General features: G+C 40.0%; 1 protein-coding gene across 4 annotated transcripts in view; it reads left to right on the top strand.

Moving 5' to 3' along the window:
• Positions 1-19,919, top strand: part of APC (APC regulator of WNT signaling pathway) — a 126,049-nt gene that overhangs the window by 38,924 nt on the left and 67,206 nt on the right. For 2 of the 4 annotated variants that reach the window (XM_042449100.1, XM_042449101.1), the window contains 3 exons: positions 2,187-2,339; positions 14,420-14,504; positions 16,062-16,263. In XM_042449100.1, the coding sequence (XP_042305034.1) occupies positions 2,205-2,339; positions 14,420-14,504; positions 16,062-16,263 (422 nt within the window). In that variant the 5' untranslated portion in view covers positions 2,187-2,204. The remainder of the gene's footprint in view (positions 1-2,186; positions 2,340-14,419; positions 14,505-16,061; positions 16,264-19,919) is intronic. The other 2 variants (XM_042449102.1, XM_042449103.1) reach the window with 1 other exon arrangement.

Below are 19,919 nucleotides of genomic sequence, written 5' to 3'. Positions count from 1 at the left end.
ATTCTGTTAGGGGCAATAACAACTATAAAACATCCCTTATAACAGTAGCATAGTTAATACTAATCCAAGTTTTAAAAGGTAGAGCTACTAAAACTAAAAGAAGTGTGCCATTATTTTCTTGAAGAGCTCATTCTGCAGAATCAAGTTGAAAAGACTCTTCTTACACAGTTGATGTGAACTATCACTGTTGTGACATTGAATAAAGCTATTAACACTTTAGCAGGGCAGCGTGACTCATATGAGAAGGTCCCAGCTTAGATATTGAGTAAACCCAACATTGTACATTGGGCCCAAAGCTACCTGTATAGTTGTTGTAAAGCTGGCTTCTTTTCTTACCTTCCCAACTGTGTTGTATTGTTCCCCATTGCATTGAATTGGTCTGTATCAGCTTGAAGTTTGTACTGTTTTCAAGGTCAGCTCTATATAGAGCACCTTTGAACGACTGATCATTGCAGTTCTGAGCTGTATAGTGCAAGAGCTGGAATTATGTAGCCCATGTGGAATATGTGGTCCTTTGGGCCTTTTTTGTAGCCATGTCTGGAAATTTTGTGGGGCAAAACCTGCTCTTTCCTTAAAAGAAGACACACGAGCATACTTATCTTCCCCCTCCCCCTTCCTGTGCAGGGTTCACAAATGACTTTCAGCTCCTTTTCGTTTTGTTTGTTTGGGCTTCTTAATGGGGTGATAAAAGCACAATGAGTTCTTGGGAAATTAGCCTCCATGCCTTGCCCACTCCTGCTCTAGCAGAACATGGACTAGGGTCACAGAAATTCTTGTTGACCAGAAATTAAGCAACATAATTCTTTGTTGAATGGAATGTAGCAAACAACTTTCATTCACAAATCTATTCACCCAAAATGAACTTGTTAAAAACATTTACAGTGCTCTCTTCTTATCCACAGGCTTGCCACCCGTGGATTTCAGCTTCCGCAGCCAGCAAGCCCCAATTGTTTGTAATGGAGGTGCTTTTACTGTGTCATGTACATGCTGCACTGCCATAGAAAACAATGAGACTTAAAGGCCCGTGTTTTTTGTTATCTGTGGAGCGGTCCGGAATGGATCTCTGTGAATACAAAAGGACAACTGCATTCTGTCAACTAATGTCTACACCCTTGAAGGGTTCCACATCCCTAGTCTAGAAAACCTCTTATGCCTATGATCCCATTCACTTGTTATTCAATTTGGCCTTTTAATTACAGAAGCAGAGGAATGCAGAGGAGCACAAGTCCCCACAACATGGGAAGTGATGCATCTGCGAAGGACAGATTACTGTTCACATGGAAATTTTCTATGTGAGCAAGATCCCTGATTTTCTAGGGTTCTTGCTCACATGCAGAGGCTCCATGTGAACAGAACCCTCTCATCTGCATATTTGTCATTTTCCATGTGAGAAAAACAATAACAGAGGGAAGCAGAACTTTAATGCTTTTCTCTGATCATCTGAACCATGGTGAGTAGCAAATGAATAGGGTTTACAAGCATGAGAGGTTTTCTAGGTTGGGGAGGGAGACTCACGCCCTCCAGATGTTGTTCATCCAGCCTCAGTTATTACAGACAGTTGCCCAGCTAGCTGGGGCATATAGGAACTGGAGTATAACAGCATCTGGAGTACAGCATGTGCCTCCCTATTCTAGACATTTGAGATATGCTGAGGTCAAGCAGTGGGACTTCATTCTTGGAGGTAATCTTCTGCCTAACATCCTAACATAATTTGGGGAGTTGGTGCTCCAAAGCTTTAGTTTTTGAAAACGAGATTCAGACATGCTACTTATCTTCCTGGCAATGCATTTAGTAAAACCTGAAGCCATAAAATCCTGCATTCTGGATGTTAGTATTGTCTGGAATGAGAAGGTATTTGTTTTAAATTCTGAATCAGAAGGATTAAAATCTGATAAAACAACAACAACAATAGGGCACTGCTCCATTTGAAATTAACATTACTTAGAAATTACTAGTAGAAAATATTTTTCATTATAATTTTTTTAAGTCTGATTATATGTTCTGTACAATAAAACATGATTGTTTATTCAGAAAAATGTTTGTGTGAGATACAAAATTCACCATATTGAATTCTTTAGTTGGAAAATAGAATAATATTTTTTAGTTAAAATTCTCTCATACCTCAACACATTTCTTGGAACAGATTAATCAGATCAAAACAAATATTTATTCTTTATTTGCATTAGGTCCTGGGGTAGCCCAGAATGGCTGCAGTGTCATATGATCAGTTGTTAAAACAAGTAGAAGCATTAAAAATGGAGAACTCAAATCTTCGACAAGAACTGGAAGATAATTCAAATCATCTTACAAAACTGGAAACTGAAGCATCTAATATGAAGGTATAAATATCATTTGAGTTTGGTAGCTCTTGAGATTGGTAACTCAAATCGCACTGAACTGTGTGGTTATCCAAATCTGTGCAGTTTGGATCATTGCCTCACAGAATCCTATGTATTCAAAAGTTTCAGGTTTGCAGTAAGACTATACAATAAATGTGGTTATTGTCTCACAAGAGAACAAAGGGCTTGTATATAATGCTGATGGAGTGTACACTAAATTCCTATTCACATATTAAGGCAATATGTTGAAAGAACATGTGAAAAGGAAAATGTGGTAGCTTCTCCCCCTCAGGCTCCAGTTCAGCCACTTGCTGTACATAGAAAACAACCATCTTGCATAAGAGAGCTTTCTCTACATGGGGTGCAGCCCACAGGATTGTCGACCTTGCGTTGTGATCAGTCTGTGTGTAGGGAAGCTCTTGTGTACACATTGTTGTCTTTCCCTGTTAGAACAGAACTGGAGATGAGTGTGTGCTAGTGCACTCTCCTCTGCACCCGTGTATTCATTATATTTCTTGAATTTCTTGTGTATGATATTTATTCATGTGCTGTAATTTCTCAAGAAATCTCAAGATCTGGCAGATTTGCCGATCTGTGGTGGGAAACAGCTCTATTGTCTTAACAGCTAGACTTCACTTGATCATTATTCATATGATTTGGCCTTGTGTGATTTAACCAACCAAGTGTGTGTGCATGTGTGTAATTTGGGATTGTGGTGTGGAAAAGAATTGTAAGAGGGGGAATTGCAATATATCTCCCAACTCTCTTCCTTGTTTAGGGGAAAGACAGGTAGAAATGGTGACCTTACAAAGTTTTATCTAGTCTGGTTTCTCCTCCTGCCTCCATATGCTCTGCCTAGACAGGTATAGTTGTATAGTGGCAGCAGTGGCAGCTCTTCTTCACTCCAGGGGAGTGATGACTGGGAAGGCAGGCAGATGTATCCTGTTAGTGGAATAGTGTGCTTGGAATCTCCATTGCTACTTAAGTGAAGAAAATAGAAATGCTGATAGTATTATTCTGTACCTTACCTTGTAGCTTTTAAAGTAAGCTACTTAAAGTTGTTGGCTATATTTCTGCCATACTGAATACTTTGTGTATGTGGAACTTGTTTGTACATAGCCAAAGGAGATAGGAGTTTTTCACTGATATATTTTACTATCTATCTATCTATCTATCTATCTATCTATCATTATTATTATTATTATTATTATTATTATTATTATTATTAGGTTACTGCTGTGTTATTTATAAACCACATTTTACCCAAGGAATATTAGTGTGAGAAACAGTAAATGTAACACTGAATGGTAATACAATGGCAATGTGCAGTAAAACATAGAATGCAATAAAAATAGTATTTAAAAGCAGTAAAATAACAAAAAAATATTTCTAGGTACTGATATTTTGTTTTTGTTGGTATAAAAAGCATTGGCTTGAGCAAAAATTCTGTAAATGTTTTAAATGCAATATGCTAAATCAAGTTGGTTGGATAATCAGATAAGGACATTTTTATCATGATTAAAAACACTTATTACTCACATAATTGTAAGACATTCATAGAATCATAGAATCGTAGAGTTGGAAGAGACCACTAGGGCCATCCAGTCCAACCCCCTGCCATGCAGGAAATCCAGATCAAAGCATCCCTGACAGATGGCCATCCAGCCTCTGTTTAAAGACCTCCAAGGAAGGAGACTCTATCACCTTCCGAGGGAGTGCATTCCACTGTCGAACAGCCCTTACTGTCAGGAAGTTCCTCCTAATGTTCAGGTGGAATCTCTTTTCCTGTAGCTTGCATCCATTGCTCCGGGTCCTGTTTTCTGGAGCAGCAGAAAACAAGCTTGCTCCCTCTTCAACATGACATCCTTTCAAATATTTAAACAGGGCTATCATACATTCAATTTCTCTCTGAACAAACTAAGATATTTGATATGACAAGATGCTTGTACAAGTGGTTGTTGTTAACTGTAGAACATGATAGAAGTAAAATACAGTAGTGTGTATGTGCAATGTGCCTTCAAGTCACCTGTCAGCTTAAGGAGATGACATGAATTTCATAGGGTTTTCTTGGGAAAAGAATACTAAGAGGTGATTTCATCAGGAAATACAACCTACAGTACCAGGTATTTGTTGGTGCTTTTCCATCTAGGTATTAACTAGGACTTAGCTTCCAAGATCAAAGATGATCTGGTGCCATTAGAGTATTTAGGCCCATGAAATATAGTAATACAAAATAAATATAACTATTGGGGAGATATAAAAAGGAAAGCAGGTGGGAAGAACATTCTGATTTATTTCCAGACTTTCTTTCAGTCCCTGGCTTTCCAAGGTGACAATTGTCATATGTCTTATTGACTTCAGTCTTTTCATACTTGAGAAACAGAAAGACCTATCCTTATTTAACTCTTAGGTACAAAGCTGTAAATCAGGGGTAGGCAACCTTTTTGAGCCGGGGGCCAGGTTGCTGTCCCTCAGACAACTGGGAGGCCAAAGCCGGGGGTGGAGCTTCCACCCTCTGGGGGCGGAGCCGCATGCTGGGGTGGAGCTTCCACCCTCCAGGGGCGGAGCCACATGCCAGGGGTGGAGCTTCCACCGAAGCATCATTATCATCATCACCACTACTATCATTGTTACAACAGACCTTTCAGCAATAAATGCACCAGAAATACACAGAAATGCACTTTAGAAAGTCACATTCCTCCTCCTCCTCTTTCTCATCCTCCTCCTCTTTCTCATTGAGAGGGAATTTTGCAGAAAGTACACCAAAGGCAAGTAAATAATAATAATAATAATAATAATAATAATAATAATAATAATAATAATGTTACAGGCATGGAAATTACTAAAATGCAATTCAAAATTAAAGGCAGCAAGCATGCACTGGCTCAACCCAGAAAAGCACAAGGTGCTGAGAAGGAATTTTGCAGAAAGTACACCAAGGGCAAGTAAATAATAATAATAATAATCATAATAATATTAAAGTTACAGGCATGGAAATTGCTAAAATGCAATTCAAAATTAAAGGCAGCAAGCATGCACTGGCTCAACCCAGAAAAGCACAAGGTGCTGAGAAGGAATTTTGCAGAAAGTACACCAAGGGCAAGTAAATAATAATAATCATAATAATATTAAAGTTACAGGCATGGAAATTACTAAAATGCAATTCAAAATTAAAGGCAGAAAGCATGCACTTGCCCAACCCAGAAAGCCACAAGTAGTTGGTGTAGCTTCAGCTAACCCCCTCCCCCAATGAACCAACCTCTCTTGCCTCGCTGTGGCTGTGGCTCCTTGGCTCCCTTTCTCCCTCGCTCTGCACTCCTTCTGCCTCTCCTCCTTTCCCTGCTCTTAGGGAGGAGGAGGAGGGCGGAGGGCGAGGTGGAGCCTGCTGCAGGCCTGCTGCAGCCCCTGGAGTCCTGTTGGAGTGCTCCAGGGGCTGCACCGGGCCTCCTAGATGGGTGCTGCCATTTTGTTTTTCAAAATGGCGATGAAGTTTCGCGTGACCTTTGCCATCCTGAGATCACGCGAGACTTCGGCCGCCATTTTGAAAAACAAAATGGCGCCTGGAGCGGCGTAAAAACGGGGCGATCGGTGGCAATCGGCGGCAGGACTGCACAGGGGCCGGTGGGAAGGCCTCGGCGGGCCAGATCCGGCCCGCGGGCCGTAGGTTGCCTACCCCTGCTGTAAATCTTGTGTTTTTTAAAGAAAAAAATAGATCTGTTGATGTAAGAATATCATAGTCTTCTAAGCTGAATGCAAGGAAGCCACAAGAGATCTCTGCTTGGATTGATTCACATCCTCCTGTACTGGTCTGTTTTTCTCCCCCTAACAGTAACATAAGTGTCATACCTGTACATTATGGTACTAGCTAAAGGTCAGAACAGAGTTTCAAGCAGGCCACAATGATTGTGTATGAAAGGTAAATAGGAATTATTTTAAATCAATAGCAACATTTTATCATAAGGAACATACTATAATTAGGCTTTGGTACTGGCCTTCATAAGTCCCTTGCAAGAATGATGAGTAACGAGCGTTTTTTTTTTCTTACGTTGACGCTGCAGAGGTGATTAAGGGTCATTCCTACAGTTTCATGATGATCTTTACATGCTTCCTAGCTTTAATGTTGTGAAGAAGACTAGGTGTGCTTTGACAGTTATGGAGCCAAGATACCCAGAGCTCCTTAACTATGTGGGGCTGAATCAGCTTCCAGGCACCCACTGGTAAATTGACACGTAGAGGGGAGCTGCTCACTGGTGAAGAATTGAGTGCCAAAGGTCCATATTGGTGACTTCTTCTTCCACCTACTTCCCTCTGGAAAAAGAAATACTGTGACACTTTATCTGCCACTCAGTAGAAGTGATGAGGCTCCTGCTAATGAGTACTGGCTAATATACTCCTGGCCTGCTTTTCCTTCTGGAAAGATTTCCCAGGATCACTTTGGTTTCTTTGTTCTCTTGTACAGAGATTCCATTTGCTGCCAAGTTAAACAGAGTAGGAGAAAGCCTGGTGACCACATTTCTGTGGTCAATAGCAAAGCCAGAAAAATAACTATAGAACTATGCTTATTGTAAGTGGACCCTTGCCTTATGTGGGGATCCGTTCTGCCCCCCCCCCCCCCCCGGCATAAGACAAATTCTGCCTGTGCTTGAGCCCCATTCATTTGAATGGGGCTTGTGCGCGCGGTGGAGTGGGTGCACCATGGGCACGCCACAGGCGTGTGCCCCATTAATCTGAATGGGATGCGCCACCCCTTGCACCCTACGCACTCCCCGCAGCTTGAGTGCATGTGCTCAAAGCCACGTATAGCGCGGGCGCACTGTACATCCAAGCCAGCTCTGCATATGGAATAAAATGGAGTATAAAATAATTGTGGTCTCAGTTACTTGTTCATGCAAAACATTTGTGGAAAAGAAATATTTCAATTCTCTTCTCAAACACTTGGGCAAGTCACACTCTCTCCGCCTCAGAGGATGCCAGTGGCAAACCCTCTCTGAAGTAATTTGCTAAGAAAACCCTATGATAAGGCTGCTATAAGTCAAAAATGACTTGGAGTCACACAACAACAATAACAACAACAACAACACTATCTAATCAGGACCTGGAAATGAGATAAGAATTACCAGCAAAATGACATTAGCATCCAAGCAAACTTGCATCCACCATGGTATGTAGAAAATGGATAGTCATCCTCTAGTTTCAGCATACTGTACAAAATGGTATCACCATATGGGTGCTTAGTCACCCTGTCAAAATGTCGGTGTCCAGCAGTAAGCTTTCATATGACACATCAGACCCAGAGTATAGCTCTCTGAAACACAAGAAGGGGCTAAAGTATGGGCATAATGTGTGTGGACATATATGCCACACACTTGACTGTGTCAGAGAAGTTCGTGCATTAAGTGAAGATAGCATGACCCATAGCCTCCAGCCTCCTTTCTGGGCTCTCCCATTACCTCAAGTCCCTTAGGAAGCAATAAGATTGCTTTTTGAAATCACTCATATAGTGAAGCAGCATTAATTTAAAACTGCAATATAGAAAGATCTTCTTTTCCTTAGCCCAGCATAACCCAGTGATGAAAAATTACAGTGGGAAATTGAACTGAGGTAGCAATTCATTAAGTGGGAATGCTGTTAATTATGCTGTTTGGGAGATTGTTTGAAGCCATTCCCTTCCTTAAATCAGCAATAGTGACAATGTTAAAATTGACTTTAAAAAATCAAGATAAATTGAAGTTAGTGAAGCAATTTATTGAAATGGAAAGCAATGCATTTGTGCAAGTCTGGAGGCTGCCTTTCTCTTCTTTAAGCAAGCAAGCAAGCAAGCAAGCAGTTACACAAGAAAGTAAGTGCAAAAAATCTCCCAAGCCTCACAACACTTCTAGGCTAGTTAGGGTTGTTTGGATCATTTCACCAATAAGAAGACATACAGATGCATTTTGTGCTGCTGTCATTCTGTGTGCTGCCCCAAGTAATTAAGTAAGTAGTTTTAAATTTAGAATCCTGCAGTAAATCAAAGTTAATTAAATTTGATGTATTTATTCAATCTTTAGTTCAGAATTAATGTAATGAATTCAATTCCCAGTAATAAATAATGTAGTATTTAGTTATGTATTAAATATAATATTTAATGAAATGAAAATAATTTTATGAAATAAAATAATGTAATGAAATAAATATATATTTTTTAAAATGCAGCCCTCAACAAACTCCAAATTTACTGCTAGTATCAGCACAATCGCCAGCTTCTGATTTAGTGTAAAATTCTGAAAAGCTAAGTGCATTGGGTACTAAGTGCATTGAGACTATCATACTTTGGATATATCATGAGAAGACATGACTTGCTAGAAAACACAATAATACATGGCAATGCAGAAGGCAGTAGAAAACGATGAATAGATTTAGTCATGGAAGCCACAGCCCTGAGTCTGCAAGGCCTTAGCAGGGCTGTTGATAAAGTGACGTGGTTGTCTCTCATTCATAAGGTCAGCATAAGTCGAAGTTGACTTGACAGCAGTTAACAACAAGTATGTTGAGTTGAGTACACCTGTTAAATTCTTCTCAGATCTTTGTTAGGCAGGCAAAAACCTTTAAAGCAGGGATGTTTTATAGCAAACATCCACATTCTGCTTATGTGTCAGTGTGATGCAGATGAAAAGCTATACAAACTTAGTATGTTTTGAACAAAAGTGGTTTTTGCCCATTGTTCCTGCTTTCAGATTTTGTCCCCACTCCAACCCTGCTTTTGCAGTTCAAGTGAATAAAATCCTATGAGCTAGTACACAAGGATTGTGGGAGAAACAGCACTTAGAGCAATGCTGATATATTGCTGCTAAGGTTTATACAACGGTGAGCAGGTTTACCAGATCCAGAAGCCATTATCATCCTGCCCTGGACATTGGGAGGCAGTATGTGGGCCCTCTCAGGGCCCCTGCACCTGCTGTTTTTTTTCCTCTGTGAAAATGGCCAGGAGATAGTTGAGATGCCAAATATTCTTTCTTTAAGGGTATTGAGCAGGTTTTTTTTTTTTAAAAAAAAAGTCAATTTGAAGCCTCTAAAATACTGGGGCACAAAATAGCCTTTAAAGAGTTACTGTTCCCCATCAAGTTTCTAGAAACACATTTTCATACAGGGGAGATAATGGGGCCCAATAGGGCCTGTCAAGCCACCTGCACAGTCAGTGACCTCCCACTTTGCTGACAGTTTGGGTTTTTTGAGACTGAGAGTGTGTGACTTGTCCAAGGTCACCAGTGGGTTTCCATAGCCAAACAGATATTTGAACCCTTGGTCTCCAGAGTTGTAGTCAACATTCCACCCAGTACACCATGCTGTCAATACCACTCTTTCTCAGTCCACATTCACTTTCTAATTGTGTCCCCCCCTTCTGGATCTGTGCAGAGTTATTTCTTCATATAACCATTGTAGTGAATCCTTAAAATTTGTTATATCAGAAGGCAGTTTCTCAATCGCATGCCCCCGAAAGGCCTGTTCTAGTGATTAGGCTGCCCTCTCACATGGAGACAAGCTGCTGGGAGAATGGAGGACATCCCTGAAAACTAAATGCAGACATCTTCTATGGTGAGCATTCACAGAGTGTAAATGTATGTTAGTCTGCATATTCAAAAGAAGAAAAAAATACTAAAAGTTCAGTGTTTTTCTGGTTCTGGACAACAGCGAAGATAACCAAGTGAAGAGGAGAAAAGTAAAGAGAAATTTATGTGAATTACCTTCTTAAGCCTTTGAGGATTTTTTTCACTCTGGGACCTATGTGCTTGCATCCTGAAAATGGTTAAGTGCTGGCATCCCGGAAAAGCAAGCAAATTCGCCAATGCTTATCTCACACACATAGCACAACAAGGGGTTAAAAGCACATTACTTAGGCAAGAAATTGGGTAGAAAGCGAATTTGGGTTTCAGATTGATGAGGACAAATCCCATTGCTAGCTTGGCAATAACTTTTTTGTGTATGTTCCAAACTGTCATTTCCACAAGTGCACACACACACACATGCTCCAGAGAGGGAAGGGAAACTGGGGAGGAAAATCCTCTTTGCCCCAGAAGCTGTTTCAGAGGAAGGCAGGCTGAGGTTTCCCTTTGCAAGCTCCCATAAAACCACACACAAACACACACACTAGAGAGAAAGAGGATGGGGCTGGTCCATAAACCTGCCTGATTTCAGCAAGGGCTGAAACTCCCAGATGCCCTCCTTTTCCAGGACGTTTTCTCCATTTCTCCCTCCTGTACAGAAGGAATTCCAAAACGTCATCTCCATCTGCCTTCTCCCACCAGTTGTTCCTTGCTGCAGGAGAAGACCAGGCATGCAAGGGAAAGAGGTGTGTGTGTGTGGTTTTCTGGGAAGGAATCATGGGAAATCTAGGAACAGGGAGAATCGGGGACATGGTTTTCAGACTGCTGCAATTACATGAAGAGAGCGAATTCGTGAATGAACTGGACATGAAGACGTATTTTTGCAAAAAGGCTTATTCATTGATTCACCTCACTTTCTTTCTGGATTCTGAGCAGTTTGTGCACAGCACCGTCTGAAAAGCAATTGCAAAATTGTTCCGAATGCCCTGGATAACCCTGCATTGTAACCAGTTTAACCTTACAATTTTCCCCATGTGAAAAAGTCCTGAGAGTTTATAACATCCCAGAAAACGGGTCAGAATATATTGTCCCAAGTTCTCTCCATTCTTTTTGCTGCACAGCCAAAAACCTAGTTAAGATTCCAAGTTATAACTGAAAGAGTGCTTTCATTTTCACTACTTTATTATGTGTCTTGTGTGTGAACAATAATTTTACTTTTAGAACATAAAGATTTCTTTGAAAAAAAATTGATTCTGATACGTATGCTTTGGTTTGCTATTTTCCTTCTAGAAACAGAAAATACATGTAAGATTTTTTTTTCCTTTTTGCACCCTGTAAAAGCATTAAGACACATCCATTGGGCAAGTATTTCTTGAAAAAGAGTCAAAGTAACTGGGTAAGGGGGTTTCTGTAGCTGCTCTTGCATTAAGGAAATTGCTGAAGGGTATTATTTTTAATTGTTTATGTTTCATTGTGTCTGTTGTATCTAAAAGAGATGAGCAGAACATTAAGTTTTTATACTGTGGAATTTTGCCTTATAGCTATGTCTTTGAGTTTGCTTTAGTTATTGATTGAGCTTCTATAATAGAAAACCTTGCAGATCCCTTATCTATCTGCCTACTTCTATATAGGCCATTGAGCATTAAGAGCCTCAACAACTGCTGTTTGTTATGTTCAGTGTGATTATCTTAGATTGCTTGATCTTGATTCACTTTAATACAAATTTTGTATATTTAGTTTTATACTAAATATAAATGTGATCCTGGACTTATTTGGGAGTCAATTTTAATATTTAGTGCTTACAGAAGTATTTATACCCCACCTTTGACATTTCTATATTTTGTTGTGTTTCAACCAGGAACTGAAATAGATTTAATTGGCATTGTTACCACTTGATGTAGACAAGTTCCTCAATACTTTGAAGGTGCAAAATATTTTTGTAGCACAAATGTTAAACATGCAAAAACAAACTGGGGCTTGATAGTTGCATGAGTATTCCCCTTCCCTCTCCACCCCTATCAGTACTTGGCAGAAGCACCTTCCACAGCAACTGCAGGTGTGAGTAGTCTTGGGTGAGAGAGCTTTGCTGCAATTTTGTATATTCTTTTCCGGCGAAATTGTTCCAGCGCTCTTCCATTGGATGGGAATGTTAGTGAACAGCCACTGTCAAGCCTTGCCACAAATTCTTGATCAGTTTGAGGTTTGAGCTTAGACCGGTCCATTCTAAGACATTAAATGTTCTTGTTCTTAATCACTCTGCGGATACCTTGGCAGTGCATTTAGGATTATGATCCTACTAAAAAGTAAATCTCTACCCTAGTCCCAGGTCCCTTACAGACTGAAACAGTTTTTTCTCTATTACCCTGTAATTGGCTATATCCATCTTTTCCTTAATTCTGATCAGTTTCCCATCCCCTGCCAAGGAAGAGGATTTCTACAGTATTATGTTGTTGTTGTGCCTGTAAGTCATTTCTTATAGCAACCCTGAGGTGAACCTATCACAGAGTTTTCTTGGCAAGATTTGTTCAGAGGAAGTTTGTCTTTGCCTTCCTCTGAGGCTGAGAGAGTATGACTGCCCCACAACATTATGTTATGATGTTGTCCTACAACATACAGCGCTCCCGCATCATACACAGGCGCGCTCAAGCCGCGGGGCGGAAGGAGCAGTGCGTCCCATTCAATTGAATGGGCGCACGCGCCCATTGCGCCCCCCTGCCGCAGCACTGCCGCACTGCCGTGCACGAGCCCCATTGTTACCAATGGGGCTTGAGCATAGGCGTAATTCGCCTTACGCGGAGGAATCCAGAACGGATCCCCGCGTAAGGCGAGGGCCGACTGTAATTATTCTAAAATCACACTTTACTGTAGGGACACTGTTCTCAGGGAAATGAAAACTGTGGCACAGCCAAAAAAAAATCAGATTTGATCTCATCAGGTGAGAATACCTTTCCCCTTGTGTTGTTGTTTCTTTCACGTGCTTTTTTGCAAAAACTAAAGCAGTTATATTATGGCTTTGTTTCAGCAGTGGCTTGCTTCCTGCCACTATTGTATAGCCCTGTTTCATGCAGCATTCGAATGGTAGATGTCCCATGGCAGGTTTCTCTCATCTCAGCAGGCGATCTCTTCAGCTCCTTCAGAGTTACCATTGTCCTCTTGGTTGCTATTTAAACTAATGCCCTTCTTACCTGGTCACTGAGGTTTTTTTTAAATTTTAATAATTTCTTAATGGAAAATGTTGTAACATACAAACATCCAAAACAAACATCCCAACATATTAAAATACACCACAATTATACAAAGCTCTAATCACATTTAAATACTGTACATTTAAATATTCTTTCATACTCCTCCAATAATAAGTTAAGTTTTATTCTTCTTTCTTCTCTTCACTCTTCTTCTTTCTTCTTCTACTCCTCTTCCCTTCTCCTTCTCCTATTCTTTCTTCTACTTCCTATCACAACATCTGTCCTTAACCTTCCACCTCTATAATCCCTCTCCAATCCCTTCTCCTCCTTCCTCCTGGTCACTGAGTTTTGGTGGGTGGCTCTTCTCTGTGCTGAGTCACAGTTAAAGCCATATTTTTCCATTTTATAGTACTAGCTTTATTGGGCTCCAGAGGATGTTACTAGTTGGGATATTTTGGATTTTTTAACTGACTCATGATTGGTGTCACAGCTTTATCCCAGACTTGTCTTCATTTCATCTTTTTCTTCATTATGCTGTTTGTGTTCTCCAGCAGACAGATGTATTTAATTTGACATGGGGGGGACTGGAATTGCACTCATGATATTAGTGATTTCTGGGGACAATAAATAGGTTACACCAGAGTTTATCTAGTTGTGTTACAGGAAGAGAAGTAAATACCTATGTGGACAACGATGTGTTAGTATGTAATTGTTTATTTAACTTTTGTGCTACAATAGAAATATTTTGTATTTCCACAGTTTTGGCTATTTTGGGTACAATTTCAGTTAAATCCTTTTCAATTCCAGAGAACACAACCAAATGTAGAAAAGTCCAAAAGGAGGTGAATACTTCTGTAAGACACTTTACTAGGATATTTCTGCATTCTTATGGGGCAGTGTGGGAAATTACAGTAATTATTGGTGTAAATCTCTCTTTTCTGTTTATAATCGGTGTAAGTAATACTGAAACCTTCTTTAAATTGTTTTGTTGTTGTTGAATCTTTAATTCTAAATTTGTTTGCTAAAGTGCAGTATCAGTTTTACCAAAGACAATTAATTTATTTTAGGGGGGGTATACAGTTCAGTTTGTTAAAAATTGTAAGAGTCTGGTGGGTCTCTTGGACTAGAAGTTAAAAAAAAACCTAACCAAACAGAGGCTGGATGGCCATCTGTCAGGGATGCTTTGATTGAGAGTTGCTGCATGGCAGGGGGTTGGACTGGCTGGCCCTTGTGGTCTCTTCCAATTCAGTGATTCTAAGCCTTTAATCTCATTTTGGCATGTTTCCTTGATAGTACTATGTTCTTTATGTTGTAGGAGGTGCTGAAGCAGCTGCAAGGAAGTATTGAAGATGAGGCAATGGCGTCTTCTGGTCAGATAGATTTGCTGGAACGTCTTAAAGGTAAATTTGAAAAACATATTAAACAAAATTTACCCATCTAATATAATAATATAGTAGTAATAATAATATTTATTTATACCCCCTCTTCAGCCAAGGCTATCAGAGCGGCTTACAATGTGACACCAAGGATGGCCAGTGGGTTGGGCATATGGACTATCTCCTGCTTATCTGCCAATAGTGCAGCTGTCATCAGAAATCCTGGTGACACTACTGGAAAACATGATTATAAGGCGTGTCCATCTTGTTTCCTGACAGAATCATATTTGCCAATGGCACATATTTTCTGCTCATTTTCCATGAGGAAATGCTATTACTTTTTGGGGTGGCAGAAACTTTGGCCCGGTACAGACTTGCAAAAAATGTTGTCCTGTTGCCAGGGTGAGGGCTGAGCATTCCCACCCTCTCCGTGCTGCCTGGGCACCATCTTGGTACGCACCTGTTCAGATGGTTTACGCCATGATGACATCCCTTTGGGCCAGCGCCCAAACGGCGCTGTACCAAAGGGGCATGATCAAGCCGCCCGGCAGCAGCTATGGTGCTCCTTCACAAACACAAAAAGGAGCTGGAAAAAACGCCTCCTTTTTGTGCTCTGCAGAGGCCATTTGATAACGGGATTTAAATTCAAGCAGTCATGGTGTGAAGTTCAAAATCCCCCAAAATCCAAAACTACATACCTGTACAGTTGGCCCTGTATATTCACAGATTCAACCAACCACTGTTCTAAAATATTCCCACACACTTGATTTTTCCATTTTATATAAGTACAACATTTTACTGTGCCATTGTATATACAGTAGAGTCTCGATTATCTGTCCTTTTCTTGGACCCTCTGGATTATCCAACATTTTCAGCTATCCGACTATCAGCCCGCCCGTTTATGTCGGATAATTGAGACTCTTCTGTAATGGGACTTGAGTATCCACTGATTTGGGTATCCACAGGGAGTTCTGGAACCAAACTCCAGCAGATGCCAAAGGCCCACTGTACTATATTTGTGAGGTTGGAGACAAACACAGGGATCTGTGAAATGGTGGGAGGTGTGGATTTGTGCCAAGCACTGTGGTTAGATTCCCACCATTTTACAGATCCTCAGTCTGTCTCCAGTCTCATGATCTCTTTGTTATGTATACACAAATACAGGTATTCCAAAAACCAGGAAAAAAATCCAAAATACAGAACACTTCTGCTCCTAAGTATTTTGGATAAGGGATACTCAACCTGTACCTCTTTTATAAGTTATTTTCCTGAGCAGAAAGTAATAAAGCATTTTATCACATCTTGATTAAAATTTGAAAGAATTGTGAGGAATCTGATCAGAGAGCATACAGGAGTTAGAGCACAGATATCCAATTCGCTGTCTCAGTCTTACATTAATAATAACCACAACTAGTCCTGATTTATTTGTATAACATTTTGCTTTAGCATTTATTAGGTCTTTTGTCACCCATTTCTTCTGTTTATTACAGGGAGGAATAATTGTGTAAGAAATTAAAGTATAAAAGAACGTTTTGCTAATATGTGTTAGACTTAACTGATCCACTCTCTGTTTCTATTCAGAACTAAACTTGGACAGCAATAATTTTCCTGGAGTGAAGTTAAGGCCAAAGCTATCTATGCGTTCATGTGGAAGCAGGGAAGGATCGGTCTCTAGTCGATCAGGAGAATGCAGTCCTGTTCCCATGGGATCATATCCCAGAAGAGGCTTTATGAATGGAAGCAGAGAGAGCACTGGTTATTTAGAAGAATTAGAGAAAGAGAGGTAACTTTTTCCCCACTAGATGTTTTATACATCAGACTAAGAAACTTCAAGGAAACATACAGCACTCGGATTTTAAAGGGGTTTTCTACTTCTTTTTCAGGGAATGAGAAGGACAAAATGTTTAAGGGTATGCTCAAAAAATGAAATATGCTCAAGAAAATCTGAGTAATAATTTTATTTCCAAAAATCTGGGAATGTATGTTTAAACTAAAGTTACATTTATGAACCTCTATACAGAAACCAGTTTAAATACATGGCAGAAAATATATGAGCCTCAGTTGTGTTCATTGATCTTACTGTAGAAGAAAACCCAACCCATGTTAGAGCCACTGTTAGGTGAATTTGCATGTGATAGAAATAGTATTCAGTTGCAAACCTGTATCTTTCCTCTGCTGGTGGTTGCAGAGATGTGACTAAAGCAGAATTTGCCTCTTTTTTCCGATAATCTGTTGTGCCAGAAATTTGGAATCACTGTTGCTTAACAGACTTTGGAATTTGAAAGTTAATATATAAATATAATTAGTTTAAATAAGAACATTTAGGAAAATGCTTATGTATATGCTTTATAGCTGTCAGTTAATTATTTTATTCTTAACTTAAAATATCAAGTGTTTTGACCAAAGGTAAGCATGTGTGAACAGAAGACACTTCTGTGCATGTGTGATGAGACATAAATCAGTTTCCCCATGGCTCTAACCTTGTTTCCCCAATTTTACAAATACACGCATACATGTAAAACCAGATGGCACGCTACTATGTGGAAGGTGCTCTGATTCTCAGGGCAGTCTTTTCTGATATTTATGACTGTTAAGGGAAGATGTAGGGAATCAAACATGACTTGGTGCATTCATTCCTTGCACACAGGGATCTTAGGATCGTCACAAAATGATAACTTGGGGTAGAGCTTATGATGAATCTTGCAGGTAGTACATTTACATAATGCAGGCACACTGTACAAAGAAGTCATAACTATGATAGTATTACAAGAGAAAGCACAACACTAGATTGCAGTAACTTGGGGCTTAGGGGGGGGGCAAAGAAAAGAACGAGAAAGCACTGTTTCCTGGGCTTGGGGAAAGAGTTAAAGAACACTAGAAGAAAAGAAATGTAGGCAGTGATGAGCATTTAAAAAATAGTTGTTACAATTCCCCCTCTCCCACCAGCAGCTCCTCCTAGGATCCTTTCCACTATTGGGTCATAAGCAAATCCCTTTCTAAACTTTTTCTCTAGTTCCAATTCATAATAAGAAATAATTCATAATCATCCTGTCTGAACCTTTCTCTCATTCCACATGATGGAAGTAGCTAAAAGAATGTAACACTACCTTTCATAGTCATCTTTGTTTGGTATCACATTATGTCAAAGATTATTTAAAACCCTCTAGAGTGATTTGCCCCTTTAGGACAGACATAGGTAAAATATGGCCCATGGGCTTCATGTAGCCACTCCTCCCCCACTGGTGTTTTTGTGGCCCTAAACAGAATCCCATACTGACCTTTCTCTGGCCCAGAATGTAGGGTGAATTGCTGCTGCTAGAACCAGTAGGAGCCCTAAGATCCTCAGGAGAAGGCTTTTTCTTGGTCCCACCACCATCCCAGGCTTGCTTGGTGAGGACAAGAGAGAGCCTTCTCGGTGGCTCTCCCACCCTGTGGAACTCCCTTCCGCAGGAGGCTAGACTGGCCTCCTCCCTGCTGGCCTTTCACTGGCTGGTAAAAACATTTTTATGCAGGCAGGCTTTTTAAAATCATGCAAGGCTGGTCTTATTTGGGGGGTTGTTTTAGATTATGTTTTTAAACTTTTGGATGTTTTAAATTTTAACAGTGTTGTGTTTTAATTAGGTTATTTTAATTGTCTTTTAAAATTTTGTTTTAGTGTGTTTTTATATTGTGAGCCACCTTGGGTCCCTTTTTGGGAGAAAGGCGACATAGAAATAAAATAAATAAATATCTAAATAAATAAGATAAAACAATTGACCTTTTAAATAATTAATAAAGGTACGAGAATGAGAAATGGACTTCCAGACACTTTGGGTTTTTTGTATTGTTTTCTTTTGTTTATTTTTTAGATAGTCCATGCAGCCCCTAGTAGGACTGGACTTTGTGTAGTTACCTACCTTGCTTTAGAACAAGTAAACAATAATTAATCCATATGTTGAACCCACAAGTTATAGAATAACATCAAAATAACAGATGCTTCAAATAGTTTTGTTTACAGCAAGGGTAGGCAACCTTTTTGAGCCGGGGGCCGGGTTGCTGTCCCTCAGACAACTGGGGGGCCAAAGCCAAAAAATAAATAATTTATTTATTTATTTTTTAAAATAAATAAATAAATAAATAAATAAACCGGGACAAATGCAGGACAAAATTTTCAAATGGAGGACACTTTTTAAAAAAAAAATGGAGGACACACGAAAAAATTTGCTGATTTTAAAAAAAATGTTAATATAAATGCATGTTTCTGAGGCTTCTATAGACAATTTCCTCCCCTGCCCGCTGCTTGTCCCCCTTGTCCGCCTCCTCCTGATAGGCCAAAGGCCCCACGCCATCACGTGAGAGGCCAAAGGCTCCGGCGGCAATCGGCGGCAAGACCAGGCTGGGGCCGGTCCCAAGGCCTTGCCGGGCCGCATCCGGCCCACGGGCCGTAGGTTGCCTACCCCTGGTTTACAGAGATAGTCCAGACTGAGTCTAACTTGCATTGGTGTTATTCTGAAGATGATCAGTTTGTGTCCCCCCCCCCCCAGTCTTCATCTTACTCCTTATTTCTATGTTTTCACCTATGAGTAATTAAAATTCACAAATACTAATTCTTTTGTAGCACACTGTTATCTGTACTGTTTTATAAGATGATAGTAAACTAGAGCTGAAGAATTCCCTCAGGCTGGATGGCTGCATTTGCCCTTAGGACCTGTGGAGGCTGAGTTGCTTCCACCACTGCTGCTGCCGACAAAAAATTTGGTAGTAACTCTTGACAGAAATTTGGCAGAAATTTGCCAGTGTCTGCTCTGCATTAGGGAGGTAGAGCCCTGTGAAACCATAGTACAGAATGTCTCATGATTTCCAGAAGACAGGAAGTGATGTTTCCTGTCTGAGACAAGGAAGCTGGGGATAGGAAGTAAGTGGAGACTTGGTCTTGGCAGTAGTAACAGAGTTGGAATGAATATTTAGATGTAATCAGATGTATTGTTCAAGTAGGGGAAGAATGGGTTTTGACAGTGGCAGTGGAGGTATGCAGTAGAGTTGAAAAGTAGGCAGGTTCTTTATGAAAACACTATCTATATAGGTGTCTACAAAACTCACCCCAAAATGCAGAAGGGATTCATAATGGAATCATAAAGGAAATAATTTGTATTTGTCACTTATATCCTTAAAAATAAATAAAGAGATGCTTCTTTTAATACTTCATTGAGTTCCAATCCTTTTATAACTTTGTCTGAAATGAATGCTGGAGGCTGAACTTTGAAAAAATGGAAAACATTCAGTATGGCCTAAAAGTGTTTATTGGTTGAACAGATTCATCAGGAGGCAATTTCACTGGGCAAAAGGTTTTTTTTAATGATAAGGAACTATGGCAATCCTGCTTATCATATGGTATAAAAATAAGACAATTATTTTCAAACCCATTTCCACATCTCATGCCCAGAAGCTATATTTGTAACT

Source organism: Sceloporus undulatus, chromosome 2 (assembly GCF_019175285.1).
Source record: "Sceloporus undulatus isolate JIND9_A2432 ecotype Alabama chromosome 2, SceUnd_v1.1, whole genome shotgun sequence".
NCBI lineage: Eukaryota > Metazoa > Chordata > Lepidosauria > Squamata > Phrynosomatidae > Sceloporus > Sceloporus undulatus.
This window is presented reverse-complemented; position numbering and strand designations above follow the sequence as displayed.